This window comes from Drosophila gunungcola, unplaced genomic scaffold, assembly GCF_025200985.1.
Source record: "Drosophila gunungcola strain Sukarami unplaced genomic scaffold, Dgunungcola_SK_2 000178F, whole genome shotgun sequence".
In the NCBI taxonomy this organism is placed as follows: domain Eukaryota; kingdom Metazoa; phylum Arthropoda; class Insecta; order Diptera; family Drosophilidae; genus Drosophila; species Drosophila gunungcola.
The window spans coordinates 75,991-89,312 of NW_026453339.1; the positions used below are offsets into that span (position 1 = coordinate 75,991).

A 13,322-nucleotide genomic window follows, 5' to 3' on the forward strand; every position below is an offset into this window, starting at 1 on the left:
CAAAAGATGAGCTTGCTGCCATTCGACTCCTTTTTCCGTCTTGAGCGTGTTATTTACAGTAATATGCTATCATAACAATGGAAGCAACAAAAAAAAAACAATTCCAACTGCTTTTTGATGAGATGGAAACATCGGTTTTACCCTGGATATGAAAAAGCAGGGGTGAAAACCGAAGAAGAAGAAGAAGTAGATTGGGGTGTGTACGAGAAGGGAAGTGCCCCAAAAATGGAAATTGTCTGCCACATGAAAATGATTCAGCAGCATGCGAGTGCAAAGCTAAACAAATTTCAATGGAGCACCAAAAAAAGAAAAATAAAAAACCGAACAGGACACACAAACAGGTTTTTAAAGCTTAAAGTGCAAAGCCAAAAGGATGAAAGCTAAGCATAATTATTTAGAAACCGGTCAGTGGAAATAGTAGAAGTAAATAACCAAGCTTTCTTTCTGAGTCATTTAATTTAGCCCTGTTTACAATTTGTTAGCCATTTCTTTCTGCATTTGCAATCGGTTGCCATTTGCTAAGAAAGAGTTTGCATTCAGGTTAGGGTTCCGGTTCAGGTTCAGGTTCAGGTTCAAGTTCAGGTACAAGGTCAGGGCTTACATTTTTTTCCCCTTTTTGGGTTATCTGAACTGCGCGACACTTGGTTGGCCATTGTGTGTTTTTTGTTTTTTGTATTATGTTTTTATTTTTTGTTTCAAGGACTTTTCTTGGGCATTCACTTTTTGTTTTGCGCTTGTTGGGGTTTTTCATTTGGATTTTAATTCACAGTGGCCTGCACATTTCAATGGAAGCCTTTTTATTAACACAGACTTCTACCCCACCAGAATTTCCCTTTCTTTTTCTCCATTTTCCCGGCTTGTCTGTGTGCGTACTCAATTTAAAAACTAACTCGGCAGGCACATGATTTTGAAAGCCATTAGTGCTGGGTGGGCGGGGCTAAGTTGGACGGGTTTTTCCCACACTTTTCCACCCATTCATTCGCATTTCCCTGCACAACGTATGTGTGTTGTGCCCAAAATGCTGTGGTTGCGGTTTCTGCCGCCCGTCAGACAAACGAGAATGGAGATGAAGACGATGCCAGTGAACTGTCGCCGCAGTTTTTCCGCTTTTTCCCAGACTTTTCCTCAGCCCTCATTCCCCCGCTTTCCCGCTTCCCTTTCCCCCCATTTCAATCCCTCACGTGTGCGTGGCTCTAATTCGTTTCATTTGTGTTATGTTTCATTTGCTATTCAGCAATGGCATACGGAAAAAACATCGTGAACTTTTTACGTGATTTCAAAGGCGATTATTTTGTTAAATTGGGCCAACTGGTACAAATTTTAAAGTAAAAAAACAACACAATATACCTTTTTTTATTTACTGTTTAATTGTTCTTCTTCTAGTGTAAAACATATTTTGTTTCCCAGAAATCATAAATTATATATATATTTTACATTTTTACTTAAACCAGTAAGTTTACATAATAACAAAATAAAATTATAAAAAACAACTTGACACTCTATTTTGAAAACAAAAAATATATGAAAAATCTAACATTTTTAAATCTGTATCAAATTTCTTTACACTAATTTCTGAAACCATAAATTCATAGATATCGGATTCCAAAAGCGAACCAGTTTTTTCGCTCAGTGCACTCCCAAAATCGGTCGAGAACTCCCAGTTGTTCTGGGAATTTGAAAGATTCCAAACACAATTCAAAAATTGTACACATGCGAAAATTCGGTTTTGGGTTGGGCATCCTGCCACAATTATGAACATGCAATGGCAGGGGTCAGGGGGAAAATGGGGAAAATTGGGGTCACATGGCAGAGGTCAGGGTCAGAGTGGTGGGGCCATCAAGGACCTTTAATTAAACCAGAGACAAACAGGTGCGCACTTTTGTGTAAATATTAATTAAGGAATTTAGGATTGCAAAATGCGGCAAGCGTTTGTATGCATTAATGGCAAAATGATTTTCATACTTTTCATCCAATAGTTTGTAAACGTTATAATACACTGGGTTTAAAGTAGTCAATGTGGGTATTTTAATCGAACAACTGGCTAGAAAAAATGTAAATGTTTTGCACTTTATATTTAAATCCCCAAATAATATTTATTTTATTTAATAATTGTGGTTATTAACAATTTTCCAATGATCTAGTATATATTTTAAACTCTAAAAAACTCAAGGAAAAGTCAGGAAATTTTGTATTTAAGACCAGTGTGCAACGACCGCTATCAAAAAATCAAACTGTTGCTGCAAATATTCGCCATTCAGTTCGCTTTTGCGACTTTATTAAAACATTGCGACATGGCTGGAGGCCAAACAAAAAATCTATGTAGTATAACAACAAACCGCTTTGGAAAAGCTGAAAAACGGGGAAAACGATTCACTTTAAAGCGCTGCGATGCGTAAGCACTTTCGTGTGAATATTTCGCTAATTTTGCAGCAATTTCTTTTGGAAAAATATTCAGCTCGTTGGCGGGAATATTAGAAAATTATGCACAACAGAGAGATTCAATTTTTTTCGCTTTTTTCTTCCACTTGAGGGAAAATTGTGAAAAGTGTGAAAATGTTTAACGGGCATAGAACTCAAAAATTTACATTATTATCCGTGATTATTCAAATATGTGCGTGTGCTCACACGTGTGCATGTGTGCATGTGTGTGACAGTAATAATATGCAAATTATCACTGAGGAAACAATTGTCGTTGATGACTGCTGTTGCTGTAATTTACATTCCTTGTTAAACACTTTAACTCATTTTTCTGGCCACGCATTTTCCCACGCTTTATGGAAATTATATTCACCCGGCAGACAGTTATACAATTTAAATTTAAAAATTTAACGTAATTAGTTCATGCATAAAGCATTATTTTATTTACATTTTAGGGATAAATTATAGACTTTGTTTTTAGTTAATTATCCTCTACGTTTTTAACTTATTATTTATACAATAAACAACTAATTTATTACCAGACAATTTACAAAATTCATTAATACTGTGACACCTTTGAGAAAACAAATATTATGGATGTTTGTTGATAAAAACAAATCACCTTTATATTCATGACAGCATTTCACTGTGTGGCATTTATTTGATGTTTATGTGATACTTTTTTTGCAAACTTCAATGCATAAATTGTCAAATTTTGTAACTGTAATAAAGTGTATTTTTCCATGTGGCTAAATAAATATTTCTCTAATTAAATTTCAGTGACAAGTTACTGAAATAGCTCTTTATTATTTTGACATTAATATTTTGCTGCAAATTCATTTCCAAAATGTGACAAATTAGCCCATGTAAAAGATTCCAATTAAATCATTCGCTCTATAACACTTCTAAAACTGAAATTGTTGTGACAGTTAAGCGAATTGAAAATAAAACACCAGAGCAAATGCAATGCAAATGCAATGCAAATGCAAATGCCATTAATGACAAATGCTGTTAATAAATAGATAATGCCACAGATTTCAAGGAAATGAACAACATTACTTTAATTATACGATTGTGTCACTGAAACATTTCCACTTTCATAATTTCGATTTTAAGTTGGTTTGACAAGTTAGCAAAGACTGTGAAATTAATTTGTTTATGAGTTCCAGTTTAAATTGCTTTGACAACTTGGTCTTGTTCACATTTATCAAAATATCTTACCACCTTTAAGACATGTTTATATAACATGTTTAACATAGGTACTAATTTAACTAATATGCTCTTTTCTTTATTTCTTTAGTTTCCGGCGATGCGTGCTCTTTCCATATCCTCGGCGGATGCTTTTATCCTGGTCTACGACGTCACCGACGCCACCACTTTCGAGGAGGTGCGCACAATTCGCGACCAGATCCACGAGACGAAGGCCACCACCGCAGTGCCAATTGTGGTGGTTGGCAACAAGATTGACCTTTTGGCCGATGGAGAAACCGAACGTGAGGTGAGTCCCTAAAGCATTTTTATGTTGTTATCATTTTCAGGAAGACAAATTAATTTTAGTTAGAATGCGAATTCTTAAGAGCAATGCAATTTAATGAAATCTTCTCAAAATACAAGACCGTAAATACTTACAGGCAAGAGAAACCAACATCAATCTCTCTAGTTAGTTTAATACAATAAAGCCACAACACAATATAAGATCACATTTTCTTTAGAATTGTTCTTTTAAATGTATTTTTAACAAGAAAAGTCAGCGATTACTTTAGAACATATATTTTAATAATTAAAAACTATATTTTTTAACAGGCATATTTGATAAATTTAATTATTCAATCATCAACCAAATCTTTGGTCCTGAGTCCAGAGGACACACAGAGGTCATTTGTAGCCTGTCTGCTAATTTGCATCAATTTTAATTGCCATTCATCCGAAAAGGGGAAAGTGTGACCGCTTTGATTGTTGTCTCTTCTCTGTGGCAATTGCTCGAAGGCGTGTTTATACAATAACCGCTCCCATTGTGCCACTTGCCTTTTGCCACGCCCCCTCATCCCACGAAAATTGCTTTTTTGGCAACGGGATACGAGGCGTTTTAGCAATTATGTAAAGTTTGTCAAGCGCGCAAAACGGGGGGGTGGGCGTAAAATGGAAAATGGAAAAAAGGACAAACAGTTTAATCAAAAGTTTTCCCAACTGGCAGGCAGCATGGAGCATGGGGTGCTAAAAGAAAGTCAGTTAAACAATTTGTCAGAATTTTTTTTTTTTTTATTTTGTCAACCAGGCGCGTCGAAAATCCGAAACGATGAGCCCAGTGCAAACACTGTATTTTCAATATGAGCACTCACTTTATGCACTCTATTCACTTTATTTGTGTCTACAGTTTAATAGCAGCCAAAGGACATAAAACACTGCCCAGCTGTTTCGGATGTCAGAGGCAACGAAAAAATGGAACATTTAAAATGTCAAAGCTGTCGGTGTGTGTGTGTGTTTGTGGGGGGGCGGTGCAAATAAGAGGGGCGTGGCAGCAGAGGGGGATGCAACATAATATCACACAGACGAACAGACAGACTCGTGGAATAAAGTGCAAACTATGCGCGAAAGTCACACAAAATGAAATGCCATCAAGTGTGGCTACACTGCGAACAAACTGTGGCATTAAATATGACTATAAAGCCATAGCAAAGATAATTGTATTGTATACATTTTAAAAAATTATATTTTCTATTGTGGTATCTTTTATAATATCATCATCAATTTAACTTACATTTTCGTTTCTATAAAACAATTTAAATTAATTATGTCTGGTAATTTTTCAAACTATGACATTTATAAAACTTGAACCAAGATAATTGTTCGTATCGGAATCTCGTATTCATTTAATATGATGTTTTTTGCTGTGCCGCTCCTTTCCTCCACCCTTGGCAGCTTTTGCATAATTAGTGAAAAATACGCAACATCCAGGGAAATTTGAGGCGAGGGGCTTGTACAAGAAGAAAGTAGAAAGCAGCCGGCGGGCATCATAAGAACTGCAGCTGCGGTGCCCTACCCCTTTTCCCCTGCACGTTGCAGAACTTTTGCTGTCAGCTGCATTGCAAATTCCACCAAAAGAAACGAACTGCAAGAATTTGACAGACAAAAAATAAGGAAAATGCCAACGGCAGGGAAACGAATGAAATGGGGAATGCGATTCATTTGAATGGGAACACAGTGACAGCCAATTAGAAATGCGATCCCCAACAAATTACACTTGTAGTCTTACAAATGATTGAAAGTGTGTAGGTTTATAAATATTAATTTTAAGGGGATTCCAAAGTCCCATCATTCAAGCTGTGTTCCTTTTACTGTGGGTCATCGCCATAACGATATATTTATAAGCTCGTATACGTTATATAACTGAAAGCAACCACAACACAAAAAAAAAGCAACTATATACTGCAATTCCATTGTTTGTTTGCCCCACGAAGCGAACTTTTGCGCGCAATCAGCCGCCACGGGAATAAAATAATCTCGAATAAAAGAGAACCTTAAATGTTATAATAATAATAACCAGCGAGCTGATGCGAAATTCGACCCGACCGAAGTCGAAGTACTTTGCATATCTTAAGTGAGCATCATTTGGCCGGAGAAATTCGCCCCTGTATAAGTTTCTTTGCCCGATTTCTGGCCTCCGGGCCACACACCAAAGTGATTCTAATAAATTCCGAGCATAAAAACTAAAGGAAAACACACACACACACACACACACACACACAAAAAGGTACGAATATGGCCCGGGAAAGTTTGCGGCGGAAAAGTGCAAAAAGGAAACTCCACTTTGATTGTCAAAACTTGAAAGCGAAAACGGGGCACTGAAATGCGAAAACGGAGCACTGAAATGGAACCGGAAATTTGAGTTGTTCAACCGAAATGTGTAAAGTTTACCGGTCTAATTTATGGTAATTTAGTTGCATCATATCAAAGAATATGACTTTTAGCGGTCAGGTAAAATAGGGAACTTGTTAACCATACCTACTATTCAATTTGAGTGTGTAAAAATTGTAAAATCTATATACTTTATATAGTTTAATTGTGATATGTAATGCTAGTACCATTAACGGGCATCAAAAAGTTATTAAAAAAATTTTGTCTCAGTAAATCAAGATATATTTTGTATTGTTTCAACACAATTGATTTTTGAAATATTAAGGAAGTTCTTAAACTGTCTGCAATTTTATTGTCGTTTCTTTGCTTTGGTTTCCTCTGTTTATATATTTATCAATTGAAAATCCCTTTGCTTTCTTAATTTGTTTCCTTTTTTTTTGCTGACGACAGTCACAGTTGGTCAACTTCATTTGGAGCTTTATAAATTTTAATTTAACTTTGTTTATCTTTCTCTGCCCTGCTTTGTTATTTTTCGTTTGCTTTATTTGTCACTTGTCACTTTTTTGGTGCGTTTATTCTGTCCATTCTATTCGTAGTTATGCATAAGTAGGTTGGGTGGATGCACACTGCTTGCTTTTTAGCAGCAGACACTGCTTGCCGCTCCAAACCACTCCTTTCGTCCTTTAAGTATATTGACTTTAACCGAGTTCTGATATAATAAAAATGCAAATTGCCAGCAAACGCCAGACTGTCGCGCTCCTTGGCTTAGCCTCTGGTAACCCCTCAGTATTCTTGCTTAACAAACTCGCCTTACACAGAGAAGAAAACTAGCTTGATATCCATAACTTTGATATTTTCCATGACAATTAACTATATATACACACACACTTTTTTCATATGGTTTTGACATTTGAATTTTATAATTATTTCCCTTAGCTATTTTCTCACTAATCAAAAACTATTATGCAAATTTATTTGGCTTAAATAAAATAAAATAAGTTTCCTGGTAATAATACTAATAAATAAATTATAAGTTATTTAACTATTGATACATTATAATTAAAACACATAACAAAGGTTCTATTATCATATCTGAATTTGTTCTTTTTGTGCATTTTCTTCATTTGAATACTCCTTTTTTTTGTATTTTTTTGTTCAACGAAGCGAAATCAACTTTTTGTTGTCGCCTTTGTGTTACTCGGCTCCTTGTTGTATTTTTTTGGGATAGGCCGCCTTAAACCTTGTGGTGGGGGTGTGGTGGGGGGTGGTATGGGTTTTTTATTTGGGAGGAGGGGGTCTAAATTCGGTAGGGGTTCGCTTGCCCTTTTGTTGTTGTAGTTGTTCACTGTCGCTCTTTGAGTTTGTTCATTTGGAAGAATTAAGCCCCGATGTTCGGTTTGGTTTGGTTTGGTTTTGTTTGGTTCGAAGTCAGCAAATTTCAAGCCCAATCTTAAGACCCTGCCCTTTTTACCTTCTTTTCTTTTTGCAATTTTTTGTTGCCATTTTTTTTCTTGTTTATCGCCGCAATTTAGACGTCTATAAGGATTTTCGTTTCTGATAAGAAATAATAAAGTTCGTGTTCACTTTGATGGTGTGGGGTTAAATTGATTTTTAGTTGGGTGTGTGTGGGTGGTTAGATTATGCGAAATGAATTAATAATGTGATCGTCGAGTGGGAAAAATATTGCCAATAACATTCTTTTATGCAGTTAAAAAAAAAATTAATGATTTTTTAAATTTAATCCAATAATACCTGTAAGTTGGTTTTTTTTTTTTTTAATTGTGACTCTGATTAAACAAATAACAATATACTTATACGTTTAAGTTGCTGTTTTATTTTGTATTCTGTTATATAACTATATTGAATAATTATCTTAATAATGTATTGTAACTTTACCACTTTCTCTTGCAGGTTGAGTACGCCACCACAGAATCGGTGGTCACCGTGGACTGGGAGAATGGGTTTGTAGAGGCCTCGGCTGCCAGCAACGAGAACATCACTCAGGTGAATAAGGCCACCCATTGATCGAGCAGCTCAGAGTTTTAAAGCTTGGATTTCAGGTGTTCAAGGAGCTGCTGGCCCAGGCGAAGATCACCTACAATCTGAGTCCGGCCCTGCGTCGTCGTCGCCAGTCATTGCCGCAGCAGATTGGCAACAATGGGCCGGGCACACCGCTGCACCACCATCAGCACCACAGCCACCACCACCAGTCGCAGCAGCACCACCACAATTCCGGCGCTGGCTCCTCCGCCTCAACTTCGGCGGCGGCTGCAGCGGCGGCGGCGGCTTCCTCCGGCGGCGGATCCCATGCCCCCACTCCTGCCCAGCTGCAGCACCTCCAGCGAATCCAGGAGCGGAGTTTGGGCGCCAAGCGCAACTCGTGCAGCATCTCCTAAAGGAGCGGATTCAAAATCGAAATTGGCATCGGAATCTGGGGATTCGAAAGTCGCATCACGGCAGCTACACAAAAAGAAAAAAAGAACAAAAAAAAAACATTACCTAAAACGGTCTCCTACAAAACGGTTTTCAATACTTCTCCAATAATGTAAAACAAAATGGGGCTTACTTCAATGTAAACCAATTACCAAAAACGACAAGTATAAGGTAAATAGATAGGGTCGATTCTTTTCTGATGAAAATCCTAGAAAGGGAGTCTAATCTTTGAATTAAACAGGGAATGTTTGCCTGAATATATCACTTGGCTTTACTAAAAATAGAGTTTCTATATATAAATATACAAAATACAAAAATCTCTAGATATTTGAAGTAACTTATAAAGATGTTTAAAAGTATATTTTTAGCTCGGATGTCTTAAGACTACTTGTTATATTTTACAATGTACTTTTAGACACCTTCTAATGTGGTTTTTAATCTCTAAAGATTTTTGTGGCTTAGGTAAAAGGGTCAACTAAAAGGGAAATAAGACGGAACCAAAGATTAGATTTCCCTTTGTATGATTATTCAACTTTTTGCATCTATCCAAATCGACCCGCACTATTTTAGAGCAATCTCGACTCAAATGTACCTCTCTCTTGCTATAATCGCTCCAATAACTTTAGTACCTTTATCTCAAAGCCTCTGGTTTCTCAAACTCAGCTCTCAGCATACTTATAAATGGAATGGATATATTGTGGTAGAGAATATCGAATCGTTAGACAGCTCTATAATTTACTCAGATAAAAATACAGAAACTATGAAGTCCCAAAATCGAGGCAAAAAGCATTCTTTTATATGTGACTCGATGTGTAACCTTAGCTCGATTGTTGTGTGTGTGTGTGTCTAGTTACAGTTTCCTTTTTCCGACAGTACAGGAATAAATATATATATTTATTGACTTATCTGTGTATAGATAAACCGTGTATCGAGCATTTAGAACCGGCCCGTGTACCTTAAGACAGCAATGACATATTTTTGTAGACAATAGGTCGATAGGCGCCAGTGCTGGAACGGTTGCCAGTGTTGAGAAGGGAAAGTGAAAGCTGAGACAGAAACCGAAAGCAAATGCATAGTTAAGAAGCATCTCTCCAATTGGCAAGGAATTACGATTACCTAGGACCTATCTGTAGAAACGCAATGAGTGTACATTTAGTTTGTATTTTCTTTTTGTTTCCCGTTTACGGTTAGCTAGTAGTGTTGGTTAATGCCAGGCAAAAAGATTGAAAAACAAATGGTTAAGATTGAAAACGCAATGAAAACACCAAAGAATAAGACAAAGACAAAAGCAAATGCAAATGCAACTAATGAATACGAGTATAGATCGATTAAAATATATATGAAGATGTTATGGTATGAAATGAATAGTCGTGTTATAGGTTTAATTTTGAGATACAGATCGAAAAACGGGCCAAAGTGAAACGCAGCTATTTTATTGCATACATGGACATCACACGTAATTTATTTGTGGTACAATAAAATATTTAAACGCATGCAATCCCAAGAAAAGCCGAAAGCAAAAGCAAAACAGAGTGTTATATTTATACGATAATAGTTATATGTATTGCTACAAGAAATACTTCAACATACTAATATACCGAATTACTATGGGAATATGAATACTTAACGGAAATCTTGAGAAAGTACGAGGGCAAATATTGATGTGTTTCAAACGAAATGAAAACTTTAAAGAATTTATGTAATTATTTAATTCCAGCAAATCGTACAATATCAAGTATATATCTGCGTATATATCTGTGTGTGTGTATCAGTGGTTGTTTTAAATACAATTTAAATTTGATCTTTGGCAGGCCAAAGTCCCTTAAGCTCTTGCTGGCTGATAGATTTGTCTGTTTTGTCTGTTATGTTTAAACCCGATTAAATATCAGAATATTAAATGTCTATATAGCTATCCTGTTGCTCAAGTAGGATTTGCTGGCCAGAGTTTAAACTTTAAATATCATTAAATTGGCCAAAACGAAAAGTACCAAAAAGATAAAGAATCGTATGTAAGTGAGTAGATCTGTCATTATGGTACCTAGAAATACGGGTATGAGTGTGAGCATAACGTAGAATAACTCGCATTACAATTGATTTAGTTAGGCGGCGCACTGTGGCCAATCCCCAAGGATAAAATTGTTCACCTCGAAAAGGATTTCGAAATTAAAAATTAAGTTTATATGCATTACAGTTCGAGGACACAGTGCGTTAGTTAACAAAAATACGAAAGCAAAGCCACGTAGAATTGATTAAGGTGTTAGCGATTCCAATCGTTCGTCGGTATTTACTACTAAGGATCAGTGTTTATGTTCACAAAAGAAATACCAAAATACACCGCTGAAAATAAATAGTTATGTTTATTCCTAAGGGTGTTTATAATATATTTGAGGCATTATGATAACAACATGGAAACATCAATATAATTGCCTCAAACCGGTATTTTTGTGGGCAAGAACACTAAGCCTTATGTAGGATAACCCCGAATCAGTGTCCCCATTTTTCCGGATTAGCGGTTAAGGTTGTATTTGCACCCAATCGCATATCCCCAATCCCTAATCCTGAGCCCCAATCCCTAATTCTCTTTGAATGCGAATTTGGTTCCTAGGCCAGAACCTCTGCAGCTGGATATCTTACAAAATAAATATATATATTAATATGAATATTTACATACGGCAATACATATATGCATATACTATATACATACATAAACATAATGAATAATTATAAATGTAATTGATAAAAACGAAGAGACAAGAACCGGAAATAAATGCAAGGGCGAGTAAATTTTTTTGTGCTTAAAAGTTTCTATTGTGTTTTTCATCCCGCGAAAGTTTGCTGATTCGGCAAGCAGCTTAAAGCTCATGTTTGCCTGCCACCGTTATCAATTTGAATCCATGACCTTGGAATCCCCACTTTATTTGGCCTAGACACTGCCAATTTTCGAGGCGAAGGACCTGACGGCGTGCGGGGGCGTGGCAAATCGGTTTCAATAATCAATGATGCCTGTAATCGTCAATTCAATTCGATGCAAGGCCAAACAAATAAGCGTGAAATGTACGGGAAAAGAGGGCCAAGGATAAAGGTAGGCCAACAACATTAATTCGGCTTAAAGGACTGTGGAAATGCCCTGTAAAATTATCAACTTTTTCGTTTTGTTTCAATGTCAATGTATTAATTGACTGAATATGTCTTGAACCTTATTTCAAAATAAATTGTATATAGTTTTATAAGTCGAATTATTTATTTATTGGTAATATTTATTTTGACTTTTGTTTCGTTCAATATAAATTTATAGGTGTCTGAATTGTGTCTGAAATAATGAAAAAATAATTTTTGTTCCGGAAATCTTATGACGTTAGGTAAGTATTGTTACTTTTGTTTACTTATATGAATATGCGCCTATTCTAAAAATGTAATATTCTTTAAAATAATTATATTGAAATTTTTAGGCGTATGTGTTTAAAAACAATGAAGCTATGATGATGTCCTCGGAAAAGGTATTCAACATTGGAACAAAAAATAACTAAGTAAGCAACATTTGAAAAAAATCTCATTTCGTTAAAAAAAAATATACATAACAAGCTAAGCTCAAAACTAACCTCGTGTGACTCACTGTAGCCAAAGATAGCAGATAATATTTAAAGAACGGAAATTTTCATATAAAATAAGTAGAATTAGTACATAATTTTTGCTTATTAAACCACAAATTCCTTATTCGTGAGTCTTAAGTCTTGAGTCACACGGTATGACACATATCACCAAAATTGGGCCCCTTTCCGACCCAAATTCCTAGTACTGGAATATGGATTCTCTATCTTAATTAATCATGCAATGATGCATTTTTAGTGTAGGTTTCTGGGTTAGTTTTAAGTGATAAAAAAATAAAAAAAAAATCATTTGTAAAAAAATTGTAGAACCTTTATGAAATTTCTGCAATGGATTAAATTTTGTTAATGAATATTATTTTTTCGCCTATTGGAACCTATAAGCCCCAGTCCATCCTGCGTAGCCCATCAATAACTCGTAAGCTGAAAAAAAAGCGAAGAGGACAATGTCTTTTCATATCAAAACAGACGCAGGCGCACTCGTGTCCACGTTGCGTATTCGCCATGAGAACTGTGTACAGTGCACACCATAACACGAGTATTGTTGTGTGAGCCGTAGTACTACCGTACTACCGTACTACCAGTACTACAGTTGTAGTGTTTTCCTTTTGGCACTGCGGTGGGTCATTGGGCGGTGGTTCGGTGGGTGGTGGGTGGTGGGTGGTGGGTGGTGGTTCAGTGGCAAGTGTACAGTGTAAAGTGCATAGTATAGCATAGTGGATAGCAAATGTGTGTTTGTGGATGTGGATAACTGGATGGTGGGTCGATTGGCGGCAAACGTCGCCGAAAGTTGGCTGCCAGTGGCACACGGGCATTCCAGCAACTTGCAACACGCCACGAGGACCAAGGCCCAAGAACCGAGGACCGAGAACCACGAACCGAGGACCGAAAGCCCCAAACACCGATTACCCAAGAATAAACAGAGGACCCAAACAAAAAAAAATAAAAACAAAGTTTTGTTTTGAAACTGCGCTGCATTTTTGTCACCGCCACCGGCCGGCGTTTTCTACA

At 36.4% G+C, this 13,322-nt stretch overlaps 1 protein-coding gene across 4 annotated transcripts in view; it reads left to right on the forward strand.

Moving 5' to 3' along the window:
- The window catches only part of LOC128265927 (ras-related protein Rap-2b), a 30,172-nt gene extending 18,691 nt beyond the window's left edge, over positions 1-11,481 (forward strand). For 3 of the 4 annotated variants that reach the window (XM_053002175.1, XM_053002174.1, XM_053002176.1), the window contains 3 exons: positions 3,719-3,920; positions 8,191-8,277; positions 8,334-11,481. In XM_053002175.1, coding sequence (XP_052858135.1) covers positions 3,719-3,920; positions 8,191-8,277; positions 8,334-8,776 — 732 coding nt within the window. In that variant the 3' untranslated portion in view covers positions 8,777-11,481. Of the gene's footprint in view, positions 1-3,718; positions 3,921-8,184; positions 8,278-8,333 lie in introns of all 4 variants that reach the window. The other variant, XM_053002177.1, reaches the window with a different exon arrangement.
- Positions 11,482-13,322: the final 1,841 nt, after the last annotated feature.